We start from the raw sequence: 15,336 nt of genomic DNA on the forward strand, positions 1-15,336 counted from the left end.
ACACACACCTTCTGACTGAACCTTTAATATTGACAATAACGGGGAGCGAGAGCCAGTTTACCCTGTGGCCATCCATCACTGCTACAGTTGGATTATCTGTTTTGTTGCCGTCAAAAACGGGCTACAACCAGTTATTGGTTCAAAAGAATTTATTTTGCTTGTTCCCATGCCAATGACAAACAAATACCTCACATTCAGTTCATGCGACACACTTAGGAATTGAGATCAATCTTGGAGAAACATTGTAACTTTTGTCTCTTTGTCTCAGAAGTATTGCCAGACAATCTTTACAAGCATTATACTGTCTACTCTGGCTGCACTTTAACATTTGCGTCATTGTTTCCCAATGAAATCTGGTATTTATTATTTTAGTGGCTTTATAAAGATAGAAGCATCTTAAAGTCCATGTTTTGACCTCAAACTGGGACCCAGAAGTATGAAGTCTGAGGAATTGTGTTAAGTCGCTGGCTCTCCATTATTGCCTGTTTGTAAAAGATGCCTTTTTCGTTAACCTTTCACAGCAGCTGATCAAAAACAATTAAATTTTGAAAGGTTGTTCCTTCAGCTTAGAGCTTCAACATTCATCAGTTGGCCCTGGGATTCTGTAATGTATAGAGAGAAGATTCATCCAATCAGATTCCAAAGTTAACTAAAAGTTTAAAATCTGCTGATGTTTTTAACCCCCATTCCTCCCCAAAATTTTTAAATGTATTATTAAAAGGTTAATTGCAACTCTCCTTGAAATATTTTGGTGTGTCATAAAAGTGTAGCTCTTTGTCATTGAAATTCATCTTGTACAATGAAAAACCTTTCATCTTTCATCCCGAGCCGTTACGGTGCTGTCCCGCGGACCAACACCCAGCAATCGAAAGAGGTGTCTGATTAGATGATCAGAAATCATTTTCAAACTCATAAATATTTTGACATTTTACTCAGGGCATTTCCTCTGTGCTGTGGGGAATAATAAATGCCTGAATGAATTCTAAAATATGGGGGGAGCTGGTGGCAAAGTTTCCATTGTCAGCCTTGGCAACAGATTTGCCAAGCAGCCAAAGTTATCGCTGAATTATAACAGGCAGACATTCATTAATCTATATGTCACCTATCTGCAACAAAGTATACTTTTATTACTTGTGCTTTACAAACAAAAACTTATATTTCTTCAAGTTTATGCATTTATCAAAGGTCTGAAATTTAAATTGTAAAAACTATTAAAATATGATACCGAAGCCTCCCATAAGTTTCTTCCTCTTTCTTTTGCCACACGTGTGTCAGGAAAAAAAGTGAGAAAGAAAGAGTGACACAGGAGGAGAAACATGATAGACAGACCTGAAATGTGCCAACACGCTGAAGCAATGAATCAACTCCAACAAATGAGTTCTCCATCATCACTTCGAAGCACATTATGGAAACAAAAGACTGGTATGTTGCAACAGCTTTCTGGTGCTTTGGAGTGGTTAAAAAAAACAAAATATTTCCAAATATATTGCAAACCTGTGATCATGTGAGCGGACACCCGGTTCATGAGCAGGTCAGGAAGTTGAAAGTATTCTATCAATTTCTGTTTGGTCCCTACCTTGAGGTTGATACACAACAAATCAAGTATTGATTTCATTGTAGATTTACAGCATTGAGAGTAGGCAGGTCACATCAGGAGTCTAATGGTAGATCATATAAAACTTTCAGTGGAGAATAGACCAAGCACCGAGGAGTGTGTCTAGCGCTAGAAAAAGTGTCACTCTTAGCACTTAGGGTAAGCGCTAGAAACACAATTAATCTGCAAGAAAACAGGAAAAAGACCAAACAATTAGAGTTAAAGTGCTACTGATTGTGACAGCCCGAAGGATGCGAAACTCGTCCTCTTCATTTAACCCATGCTCACACGGCTAATAAGGAAAATGAGATAAGAAGAAAATCGTTCAGTAAACAAACACAGCTGAGCCTGGGACTGAGCCTCGAGAGCAGCAGTATGGGCTTCGTGTACAGGCTTCCAGCTTTATTTGAATAAAAAAAATTAAAAATGCAAATGCAGTCTGTTCAAGTCTGACTTACAACTAATGCTGTGGCATTGAGTTTGAAAGCCTTGATATTATGGACTGACCCAGGGTGAACGTCAGGGTCTGACCAAGGCTCTATAGGCCATAACTGGGAAATTAAATTGGCTGTGGGTCGGCTCAGACGCGTTGTGCAGCTGTACTGGGATGCATTTAGTGGATGGTCTAAGCCATTTAAAGCAGGACTTGAGGAGAGAGTTACAGAATCTATTTCTCATTATAAGAAAGGGGGTGGGGGTGTGTGTGTGTGTGTGTGGGGGGGGTCACTTTTTCTTGTCTGCAAGTTGCTATGTATAAATTTCTGCGGAAAGGAAGCTAATCAGCTGTCGACTGCAGACGCAATTAAGAGGCCACGGTTCAAACGTCATAGCAACTATGTTGAGATAACAAGTTGTTGATTTAATGAGATTTCAGGAGAAAAAAAGCAGGAAACAGGATCAATAAGAGTTTTGAACACTTGTTATTTGACTGCAAAAATTAAAAGAATCTTTGTTTACTGTAACGCTACAAATGCCTGGTGAAAGATCCACTAACTAACCATCGAACTGTCGCCCGCATAGTTACCCTGGATTCACACTTGAAGTGTCTGCGCTACGTGCGCGCTGCCGCATGTCAGCACTTGCAAACCGCGCCGTACTAAGGAGCGGGATGTCTGGCGCATGGATATATTGTAAGAACAGGATACCGGACTGGCAACATGACCCGTTGCGATTGATGCAGTTGCCACGCATGAAACATGAAAAGTAGAACAGGTGCGTATTTTTCCAAAGTGGCGCAGTTTTGCGCTTCTGGGATGCTTCTGAAACGCGCCCACACCGCTTCTGGTGGGAACACGCACACTGACTTTGATGGCCACAGTCTGCTGCGGAGCCGCAAAAGCTCCGCACGCGCTTTTGCTTTTGCTAGCGTAGCATTGGACAGTTAGCGGCTTAGCGAAGGGCTGATTGTGTTCTAGAGACTTCCTTTAACTTGTTTCAGCAAGTGTGTTTTCAATTAGGAGACAAACGGCAACACTCATAACAACCCAAGGATCAAAGTATATTCAATTCACTTTTCCCACATGAGTATCATTGAATTAAAAAAGTATTTCACTCAAAACATCACTGATCCAGCCGGGTCTATTACTGACTGTGCAGGTGGAGCCAACTGGACACACAGAAATCTTGTAACCTTCAAGAAATCCTTAAGAAATGCACAAGACAAGACTTTTTACAGAAAGCCAAACTGTGCTGTGTGGTCAGCTATTACAAAAAAAAAAAAAATCTTTATTCTTCGAATTCATTTCCAGTACGACAGGCCTCGTCCACCATGAGGAACTGAGATGTCCTTGTGTTTCCATTTTTGTATTCTCGAGTCAGAAAAAGTCAAGACCCCCCGTTCGAAATGTAGGTTAAATGAATGACGTTCCCTATTGCTGCATCGCGGTCGGCTCGTGAAATCAATATGGGGGTGATTTTTATCAGCTGGGTCAGGCAGCGTGTCCAGCGTTGCCTTGGTTACCGACCACACAAACAATATAATGACAGTAGAGACAGTTGCCCTTTGAATATATTGAAGCCTCGCATGTCGGGGTTGAGGCATTGTGTGACCTGATTGCCACAGTGTTCAACGTGAACATTCAATCATCAGCCGTGTAATACTGACGGATCACATGAAGGTTTATGCCCCCCCCGCCCCCCGAAATGTGCCCGTGCATTTTATTTCCAGGACACAATGCTGATTAGTTTCGTGTGAATCGTCACCTTGAAAGAAAATGTGCCGCTCTGCAATTACATATCTATCTATCTATCTATCTATCTATCTATCTATCTATCTATCTATCTATCTATCTATCTATCCATTGTGTGCAGTGTATTTCCTTTTGTATGATATGCATCTTTTAAATCATAACCTTGAACATTATTTCCCATTTTTTTGTGGCTGCTTTTATTGAGGAACTCATTTCAAAAGCATCAGCATTTGTCTTCCCGAAAGCCTTGTGTGCAGACTCCGTAAACTGGCTTCAACCTGGATTTGCTGCGATCCCGCCAGCACGGTATCAATGAGGCTGGTCACTGTTATCGGGGCGATAAGGCCATGCTCACATTTGGCATTTCATTTCATCCCAAACAGCTTTGAAATCAAGACTCACTGCAGGAGGAGCAACCTTTTGCGTGCAAAGCCAGGAAGGCCAATTTCTGTAAAAATGAAATTGAATTGAATTGCCCGCACAGGGAAGGTTTAAAGTTTCAACGGGAGTGTTGCATGCCACGCATACAGTTTTTTTAATGGCTACTTTGGACCTTGTGATCAAGTAATTTGTCTCATTGAAAATTGCGTTCATTTTTACTGTTAGTCCGCAGGGCAATATGAAGTGGTTTAACAACTCAATACACCACCTTGTTGTTCTGTTGCCTTCTTCTTCCTTCTAATCTTTTGCTTCTTTTCAATTCCCTTCCACCCTTTCTCTTGTTGCCTGCTCTTTCTCCTTCCTTCATCCACTGATCCATTTCTTTCCCTTCCTCAGATTGTGCGGCACCGCTTCTGCTTCCCTGCCATCACCCCATCATGTTCCGCTCCATTTTACTGTTTTCTGTGTCCAGTTGTCCTTTTCTTCCAGAATCCTCGCCTCAGCCCTACAATTCATTTCTTTTGAGAACACCTTATTGCACAAGGACCCATGGTGACTATTTGATATCTCATTAGCACCGCATTTACAAGACAGGTACCTGTGTTTCCAACAATGACGGACCAGAAAACCACAGCACACAGCCTGTCTGTAAAGAAGTGTGATCATGGTTGGCACAGAACAGACTGTGGTTGGGAGGGCAGTTATGAATTATTAACACTAAAAGGCTTTGGGGAAATCTAACTCAGCACAGAATTCTGGAGTGATGAGTTACTGATAAAAGAAAAATGTTTTTCGAGCCTCCAAGTACAATGAATGAATGAAGACGCCAGACAGTAATTATTTATTAGCAACACTTATTTATTAATCTGTGATTAAGAAAAACAAACAATTTGTTAGTTCATTAATTGCAGCTATCTTCAAGATCTCGGCGGACATTTTCACTTCCTACCAAACTTTCACTGCCTGAAAACTAAAGCGACAATGGAAGTTTTTACTTTCGGAACTTTATGACAGTTTTGGAATAATTTCGATTGCTGCCCATTCATCTCCTCCCTCTCCTGTGGCTGGTTGAACATCAGTCACGTATTGATGCCAAAAATAAAATAATTTGCCAGAAACGGCTCCAACATCGTTACATCGAGAGACAGTTCACGTAGTCTGTTTCTTGCGATCTTCGCTCATTTGCAAAACTATTCCCACAATTCTCATTGTGTCATTGTTTGCTGCATGAAATTATACATTTATTTGCTTAAGTTTTAAACAACTGAGGGGAGAGACGTCCGCTCGCCTGCCGCCAAAGTTTTGCATTCCCAGATGTTCATCATAGCCGACAATGGTCAACATGGGAGAACACTGGTAACCGTCAGGGCACCTGTACATACCGTGATGACCAAATCAATTAGCATGACAGGGTTTTATCGCCTCCTACTGTGAAGGAGGGTGAATTAAAATAAATGCACAAAATTTGCATAAACCCCTTCAAAATAAAAGCATGTTTCTTTTAATATATCACTTACCCTCCAGTATGTCAGAGAAAATTCATTCAATCCTGCATTTCCAGATACATTGTCAGAGTTATTGAGGGCTTGTTATCAGTTGAGACAATGGCATTTTTCAATTAAGACCCAAATTTCCTATATACTACAAGGTTTAACCTACTGTGGTTTGATGAAGTGAATGAGACATGCCTCTGGTACTTCATTTGACACAACACATTTCTTTGAAGACCTGCATAGTAGTTTAAATATCCTTGCAGGCATCACAGTAACATTTTTTTTTTTAATTTGGAAATCCCCGTTTGTACAAAAAAATGCACGTGTAAAAATGTTTTGACCCTTATGATGGCATATTGCAAGTCTTCCTTTGTCCGCTCGTTTCTCTCATGTGCTTTACATCTCTGAGTGTGTGTGTGTGTGTGTGTGTGTGAGTTGGGGGAGCTGGGGGTGGAGGCGAACCTCGACGCTCCGACTGTCTCTCTCTTCCTCCCTACCACTCTACATCCCTCCCTCCCTGCCGCTCTCTCTCTCTCTCTCTCTCTCTCTCTCTCTCTCTCTCTCTCTCTCTTTCTCTCTCTCGGCAGAGCAACTATCAACTTTGCATTCGCTGATATTGATTTCATTTTTGCACAAGTCGAGCTGCCCCGTTTCCTCATTTCCATTCATGAGCACGCGGCGTGCACTTCAGAGGGAGCGGGCTGCGGACCACCAATCATCAGGGTGAGTGTCACATTCATTGTGATCATTTGAAAAGAAAGGTCAGCGGCCGTTGCTCTTTAGCCAGCGAGAAAATATTTTTGATATGTTAATTCAAACAACTGTTTTCTTGGAGGGATGCTGCCATGTAGTTTGGGATGAGTGTTTGGAATTTTTCTGAGCTCATGCTTTACGGAGAGGTAACTGCAATTCTTGTCGTGCATGAAAGGAGACTGTAAATTAATAGACGGCAGCAGGTAATAAATCATAAAATATGTATTCATTTAGAACGTCTACAGGGTTAATCACCTTGGAATTGCAGGTTGATGTATGAGATGTGGCAACACGATTAACCCTTAGGGAGTCTTTTGCGCTTGTTAGTGTAGTATCCACCTGTGAGTGGTAATGGTTTTTCTCAGTAATATATATATATATATATATATATATATATATATATGTATATATATATATATATATATATATATATATATATATATATATATATACACATATATATATGTATAAAAAATGAAAGTGTTTTTACAGCAATGATTTAAAAGGGAGGAGATCAAAATTTCAGTAGACTGGGTTTCTCGACAAATGAGTCGATCTGTTGTATTGTACCACTCACTAAGGGTGTTCAGATCCATGTGTGTGTGGCAGTGGGCATCCACCTTAAAATGAAAACGGTTGTTCATTCAGATTTTAACCATGTCCAGCAGAGTGGAGCTCTAACTGTCCAAATACTTACTTTGTTTTATGTACAAGACCAAAAGGAGGGAAACGAGAGGCTGCAATGTTTCAGTTTACCCAACCTAGATAGATAGGTTGTCATTTCTCATTAAACGTGTCCGTCATTTTTGAATGTGTTTGCTCACAATGTGTGAATGCTTTGGGTAAAAATTCCAAAGAAGAATTGGAAAATCAGCTCACGGCCACAAATTGCTGCTGTTCTGAAATGCAGGTTTTCTCTCACCAGGTGTGCAGCGTCGATCGAGCCCTGATGATTTGACGTTGTTTGCCTTCCCTCCGATTTTGCCCACTGAAATGGAGGTGATGTTGCAGGACCTCATTACAAACACGTCCAAACTGTTCCACAACAGCAGTGCGCCACAAAATGCCACTGGGAATTATTCGGAGGGTCAGTACGGTGACATCAGCCTGGCTGAAATACTGGGTCCAAAACGATCTCCCTTCTTCCTGCCTGTGACGAGTGTTTACCTTCTCATCTTCATCACTGGCTTGTCTGGGAACCTGCTGACCTGCGCCGTGATGGTGCTGCACAAAAAAATGCGAAACCCCACCAACCTCTACCTGGTGAGCCTCGCCTTGTCGGACCTTCTCGTGCTTCTGTTCGGGATGCCCCTGGAGATTTACGAGCTGTGGCAGAATTACCCCTTCCCCTTTGGGGAGGGCGGCTGCTACTTCAAGACCTTCCTCTTTGAGACCTTCTGCTTCGCCTCCATCCTCAACGTCACGGCCCTGAGTGCGGAGAGGTACATCGCCGTGCTGCACCCCCTCAAGACGCGCTACCTGGCCACCAACCGGCACGCCAAGCGGGTCATCACCATTGTGTGGGCGGCCTCGATGATCTGCGCCATACCCAATACGTCGCTGCACGGCATCTACTACCTGCCCGAGCGCATGGAGGAGTCGGCCATTTGCACCGTGCTGAAGCCCCTGTGGATCTACAACATGGTCATGCAGATCACCACGGTGTGCTTCTTTTTCGTGCCCATGGTGGTGATCAGCGTGCTGTACCTGGTGATGGGTCTTCACTTGAGCAGGGAGAGGCAGCAGACCAGGGGGAAGCTGGCGGAGAACTGTGGCAGCGTTATCCGGAGGAAGATGAATGGGAACGGGCGCAGGAGACAGGTCAACAAGATGCTCTGTGAGTTTAGCTCCTTGTGTTGCCTAAAAAAGAAAAGAAAAGAAAAAAAAAAGTTCCCTTGCTAATACAGCCCACGCAGTCAATGTGATTCTCTCCCAGAACTTAAGCTGAAGTTTGGTGCACACGAGTCATTCTGACGTCGTGAGTCATCAGCGGAAATGACTCATTTCATGGTCAAAAGATTGAAGGTGACCGAAATTGTCAATTGTCAGTGCGGAAGCATTTCAGACTTGTTTGTTCGTTTCTGAGAGTAGCGCTGGGCGACTTAGAGCCATTGAGTCATTCATCCTTTGATGGCTCAGGTGGAATTAAAGCCATAAACCACAGCTGTTAATAATGCCATGGACTTGATGTGTTTATCTAACTGCAGCTAGAAAACGCAGTCGCACAACATTGCAGAGTCAGTCAATGGGTTAATAGAGGTGAGGAATCAAGACTCAAGCCTGTGTTACTTTTAAGTTTATGAGTGATTCGTTCAGGACTAAGACATCACCAATGAGCAAATATAAGGTCACTTGCCATCACGTACAACTTCCTGGCATGAGTCTGTGCATTTGCGACTGAAGCGCAACGGCGTGAAATGGTTCCTCTTGCTGGCCATGGCTGCTCCACATTTTTAATGCATGTTTATGCATTTTTCATGCAGACATCCTTTTTATAATCGCTCCAGAGATTTATTATGCTTATGATTTCGGTGTCACTGTGTGAATTTGAAATATACTTGCGAAGATCAGCTTCCAGCAGCGATGTTGATCCAGCGCTGCTGCACCTCGTAACAGACAAGCCCACCGTCGTACCTGTCGACTTGTTTCGACAGCTTCTTACATTGCACTGAAACTGTGTTGGGAGTTTTGCTGTTTGTTTGTTTTTTTTCTTGTCAAGAGTTTTTAAATTCTCCTATGTGGTCACCACAGGAAGAGGCCTGGACTATGGTGATGTTACCCATTCATAAAAAGCTTGGCCGCTAACTAAACATTAACCACAAAGACCAATTCACTTCTACAATTACTAAATCACAATTAATAATCAAATTGTAAGCACATTATTTTGGGGATAGTTTTTTTTTTCTTAATGAGCTTAAAAGTAAGCCGCGGTTGTTCACATTAGGGTTTCTTTGAATACAATTTCCTGTCAAATGACCTACTTCACTGTATTAACAAGGGATGAGTATTTCTCTAACATGCTTTATTCATGTTCAGAATATATCATTTTGCTGTTAGGTTTTGCTTGTTAAGTAAGTTTATTGATGGGGTAACTATTTTTTTTTTATGGTTACTCCACTTTAACTTTTTCAGCTTTCAGTGAAGTTCCAATGGTGCTTGGAGCAGTGTTGGGACAGAGTGTGGTGCAGAATGTTCCATGTGTTGCGATCAGAGGCCAGGCAGGAGGTCGGCTCCACACCCTCCTGACAAGGAGGTAGCGAAGGCACCTGTTGTGTTGAGCTCACCCAGCTGGCGTTAATCTGCCCGTTAGTCGATGAAGGGGGGCTGGTGGCTCCTGGTTTTTGTGTTCCCCACTCTTTGCAGACCTCATTTGCTCCATAAGCCATTTATCAGTAACTCTCAACTCTTTTCTCTGAAGGATTTTTTTCAAAATATAGTTATTTTACCCAAGTTTTGTGTTTTTGGGGTGAAACAATTGGTCGGGGTTCAGGTTATCTCAAGTGGACTATTATTATGAGTTTAGCGTTTCCAAACTGATCTAAAAGAGGAATGAGTCATTCTGTCAGCCTATACACCAACAAAACAAACACAAGACAGCGGAATCCTGGACTCCCAGCAGCTTCTCTGTGCAATTTGGTGGCTATTCAATCATGCTTTAGGGCGGAAATGGCAGTTTGGATTTGCATATAATAATAATAAAAAACAATTCTAACAGTTTGATTGCCCCACTTGGGATTTAGACTCTGATTATGTGGGCAATCCCAATAGGGTTCTTCTCACAGTTGTGTTTTGTCCCTAATTAAGAGAATTACAAATGTTGTACACAGAAAATACAGTGTTTTGTCCAGATATGCATGAAGCCCAATTAAGGTTATTTATTCATTTTATAAGGAAAACAAAGACCTGTCTTACCCTGCTAAAAATGCCAATATTTTATCTGTGCCTGTCAGTACTGTCCCTGTCTGCTAATATGTTATAGTAATAATAATAATAACTTGAATTTATGTAGCGCCTTTCAAAACACATAGTTTCACATGTAGATCAAGCTGCTACTGGCATCACGTAAAAGGCAAAGGAAATTGTGAAATTGGCTTTAAATTACAATTACTATCAAACTGTTATTAAGTACAATGTAGCAATAAATGTTTAATGAATACATGACTACTTACTTTTATCTCCATTAATCACTGTTATTCCCTTATTGTACAGGCTACAGTACAATACCAGTGACATCAATACGTCCATTAGGAGCAGTTCTAGTTTTCAGGGTTCACACTTCATAATGTCATTTGAATTGCTATGATACGCATGTAAGAGTTTAAGTGGTGGTTTAGCTGAAAAATATCGCATGCACAACAAACAGATCTAGTGTATAAGAAGTGGAATGAAATTGGGCAATACTGCAAATATATTTCAGCTGTTTCAGTCGCGGCAGCAGGCTACAGGCAACAAATCCTGAACAGAACATTTTGCAGGTTATTATTACTGAAATTCACTGTAAATTGTCAAATTGCCCACCACTGATGTACATCATTGTCCAGGTGCAGAGTGTAGGTGTCTGGTAAACTGAGCATAATGACAGTGATTATTTTTACTGTGGCCAGACTGGTTTGACTACAGACCCCTGGGGGAGTTGATTGAAGACTGTGATTGTCGGAGAAGTATTTCTAGTCGTGGCAGCGCTATCACACAAACAAACCAATTACTTTTGGTATTGGCGATTGTTGTTGTTGTCATCTTTGCGAAAACCTTTCTGCCACAGAACAAACGGGTAGTTCTGCAGTCCTTGCCTCTTCTGTCTGTGCGCGTGCAGTCATTACATCTCTGCAACATTTTCCCAAGGTTGCTCACAGTAGCAGCAGTCAGATGCCTGCCAATCTACCTCCATGTCTTTTTACAGTCTGGTGAGACGAAATAAAGTGGCAATTCTCCCACAATGAAACATGATTAAAGGGATCCTGCGGGAAAAAATTGAGGCTGAATTGAAAAGGAAAATACTTTAGATGAATGTGTATGTGAAAAGTGTCAGTCTGTGTGGTTGGGCCAGGCAGTCAACTTCCTCCGCAGAAAATGTTCTCATCCATATGGACCTTCCTCTTTGCGCTGGGGATTGTTGCATAGTAAATTCACTGAAGACCTTGTAGTTCTTTTGACATAAAAATATATTTTTTCTATCTTCCCTTAAGCCTTAATACTGAGCAATTCATTTGTGTTCTGCATATTATTTCATTGTCGTTGTTACAGGTGTGTGTGTGAGAGAAAGAGAGAGAGAGAGAGAGAGAGAGAGGGAGAGAGAGAGAGAGAGAGAGAGAGAGATGGCTGTTTGGAGCTCTCCCGCTCACCAAACATCCATAAAATTATTGTCATGAGCAAAAGCATTTCATGTTTTATTTTTATTTATTTATTTATTTTTCTCAGGACACTTACGCACTGATACATGCAAAGAATGTTTCACCGAAGTGTTCTGGGAAATTGCACAGGAGATAATTGGGAAATTGCATTAGAAATCACGTTCAGGCACATCGAAAGCGTTTCACATCGGGAAGTTTCACTGCGAGGTGTGTGAAAATTACTCCGCTAACGGTGGCGAATTACTCCTTGAATCCCGCAAACTGTGAAGTGAAGTTGTAAAGTGTTGCCAAAAGCAGCCGCTTTTACATTAGAGTGGAGTCCCATCTAATCGAACCGTGAACAATATCTGGACATGTCCTCGCCAGCATAACGCGGGGAATGTGAGTTTGTATAACGCTTGGTATTTCTAGCGGTTAATTGTGCTGGCGGAGCCGCAGCCTTGACAGTCTTGGCCTCTCATCGTCTCCGCTATCTCGACTACGACACTGGGTGCACTGCAGTTGCCGCGGTGGATAGGAAACTTCCAGCATGTTTCTTAGTTTATTTGGTACGTTGGTAACTTTGTTTTTAACCAAAAAATTTTGCACTAATTTACGATGGACCATTATAGTGTTCACTGTCCTGCCAGACACTGCGGACAACAGCTGTGCTAGCAATAAGTGCTGAATGTCAAAGTTCAATAACTCATTGGCGTAAGAGGTGCCGATGCCTATTCATCGATGCCTCATCTGTTATGGAATCACACTGAGGGTGACGTCAGTCCTGCTCCAGATGCCGCTCCTCTGTGCAGTCTTTTCATCAAGATGATTTTCTTCTATTAAGAAAGGATCCGAAGGAAGTCAATGTGATGGCTATTGGTGACCAGTGACTTAATGCATCATGTTAAGGGGTCCTACTGACACAAAATGGAAAGTAAGATACATATATAATTATTTACTTGTGTAAAAAGTCATTTCTTAGAATGGCTTTTCCCAGATGGAACTTCACGGTGAAGGAAAAGTGTGTCATGCATACGGACGCTGAAGTTTGTGACTTTCTGATTGCATTCACGGATGACAATTCTGTAAGAAAGTTAGCAGCTGCTAGATGATACTATGGAATAATTTCGATGACTGTTCTCACATTTGGAGAAAAGCTGAATGTTGAAAGAGAAGCACAGAAACAAATAACGATAGTGTAAATGAAATTACAATCTGACTAAATCAATTTGACAAACCAACTCAACACAGAATGAAACAAAAAAAATTGGACGGCCATTAGCTTTGAATTTTGAAAGCTCTTAAATTATGTAGTTATTAGGTCAAAAGAGTTTTGTTGATTTGCTGTATCTGTTATGTTGCTACTGCGGATGTTTTTTTCCTCCCTCATTTTAGGTCAGCAAACATTGTCCCAAAGATTAGATTTCTGACCAGTTGTACAATTGGACAATTGTAATTGCCCAATTGTACAGTTGGACAATGCATGTTGACAAAAACGTTTTTTTTTGGACAGCAGAAGTTGAAATTATTGAAAACTTGGTCACTGGCAAATGCCTTACATCGAAAATGAGAAACGAACAGCTCATTCTTCTCTCTCATATCTTTGCCCCCGAACCTTAAGCAATTTATTCACCATTCAGATTCCAATCAGACTTTCTCACTTGCTGTTAGTCTGTACGCTGGAAGCGGCCGTTCTGACGAGGTACTATCTGCACCGCTTTAATTTTGAGTGCGGTAAAGCAGCGGGGAGACGCAGCAGCCAAGCGACCCTGCAGAGTGATGAGTGCTTCGTGAAGAGATTGCAATTGTTTGTGTTTGGAGGGAGAGCAGCGAGAAGAAGCAATCTGGAGCCACTTTGGCTTGGCCTACCGTGGTGTAATTGAACCGGGCCCGACAGGACGGAGGTGTTTCTTGGCGGCTAATAAAAAAGCAGCTCAACTGACGAGGAGGGTTTGGCCACATCGGCGTCAGACAAAGCACCTGGTCACACAGGAGGTTGATTTAAAAAAAAAAAAAAAAAAAAAAAAAGAGTCGGTTTACAAAAAGGTCTAAGCCGCGCTGCGTCTCCCAGTGCAGGCTGCTTCTTCCGCCGAGTGCGAGCACGCAAGCTAACGCTGTGCGGCGGCTGACTTAAATGGAACCACTGTATTATCACAAGCTGAGCATTGAAGTACAGTTAGGTCAAGGTTTTTTGGCTTGTAGAAGAGCCCTTTGGCTTTCTGATGTTAATCTTAATTAAAAAGCGTTAATTAAAAAAGTCATGATTGAGGGGGGGGGGAAAGATTGTTGTTGCACTGGATTCGTGAACTGTCTCGGTTCAGACAGACTCTGTCCATGTTTCTCACACAGCGACACCACGACTTTCAGCTTCTGTCATCTTGAAGGGATGTTAGCCTTCAGCAGCTTTCACTGACGGAACCAGTCAGTGCCTGCAGCCAAACCTGCCTCCCTAATTGGACTGTGATGTGACTCAGCGCTGTTTCACGGCTGCTGACCTGAGGTTTTTTTTTGGAGAGAAACTGGAAATAGAAGCCTGCTGGACATAAATATTTCAATAAAAGATCCTTTTGATCCTTTTTGGTGTGATGGCCCCCTTTAACCCCTGTCTCTGCAGTTTAATCCCCCTGTGAGCCTGAAAGTCTGAAAGAAAGAAGTGCTTTGCCTCTGTCAACAAGCTCTGTTTTCTAAAGCTCCTCCTTCTCTTGGCTCCGCCCCCTGCAGCTATCGTGGTGGCGGCGTTCGGAGTGTGCTGGGCGCCCTTCCACATCGAGCGGGTCCTGTGGAGCTCCATCACCCAGTGGACGGACCTGATGCACGACGTCTACCAGTACGTCCACCTGCTCTCGGGCGTCTTCTTCTACCTCAGCACGGCGGTCAACCCCGTCATCTACAGCCTGCTCTCCACGCGCTTCAGGGAGTGCTTCCGCGAGCTGGTGTGCTCTCAGGCCGAGGACGCCAGCTCCGTCAGGGACTCGCCGCCGGCGTTCGCCCAGCACTCGCTGAAGCGCTCGGCCTCCAGGACTCGGGACGCGGTGAAGGACTCCAACTCTTTCGTGCCTCTGCTGGCTCCCAGCGCGGCGCCCGACGCCGGCCAAGAGGCGGCCAGCAAGACGTCCGAGTTTTGAGCTGCACGCGAAACGCAAAACGGTGTCCACTCGCCGTCTGTACACAGGGAGAAGTAACACGCTGACCTTAAATAACACAAACAAAACAAACAAAACACTACCAGCAGATTTCTTCGATGCATTTAGTTACATAGTTTAAAAGTCCAGTGTGTAAAATTTGGCATGATTTATATTTTTTTTAGTACAATAAAAGTATTTTGGTTTTCCAACCCACAGCGCTATATATAGCAAGGGTCTTGCTCCCAGTGAGCAGCCTCCATGCACCATCATTCGAAAGAAGGACGGATTGTCTGGTGTGGACAATCCAGCCTTTGTATTTCGGGTGAACGCTCGGCTCCTCAAATAAACCTCAAACCAAGTTTGTGTGCACAGGCCAACGTAGTTTATCGGCAAGCTTGGGAGAGGGAGGATAAAATGTAAGAGCGCTCTAATCTAAAATGTAACCACTTGATGTCGCTTTTTCTCCTCTAA

At 42.7% G+C, this 15,336-nt stretch overlaps 1 protein-coding gene across 1 annotated transcript; it reads left to right on the forward strand.

Moving 5' to 3' along the window:
• Positions 1 to 7,403: 7,403 nt before the first annotated feature.
• On the forward strand, positions 7,404 to 15,014 carry nmur3 (neuromedin U receptor 3). Its single transcript, XM_076025067.1, has 2 exons — positions 7,404 to 8,247; positions 14,462 to 15,014. The coding sequence occupies exons 1-2, from the start codon at positions 7,404 to 7,406 to the stop codon at positions 14,863 to 14,865; spliced, it is 1,248 nt and encodes a 415-aa protein (XP_075881182.1). The 3' UTR covers positions 14,866 to 15,014.
• Positions 15,015 to 15,336: the final 322 nt, after the last annotated feature.

This window comes from Nelusetta ayraudi, unplaced genomic scaffold (genome assembly GCF_046127955.1).
Source record: "Nelusetta ayraudi isolate G7.1 ecotype Tasmania unplaced genomic scaffold, CSIRO-AGI_Nayr_v1 ptg000017l, whole genome shotgun sequence".
NCBI classification, from domain to species: domain Eukaryota; kingdom Metazoa; phylum Chordata; class Actinopteri; order Tetraodontiformes; family Monacanthidae; genus Nelusetta; species Nelusetta ayraudi.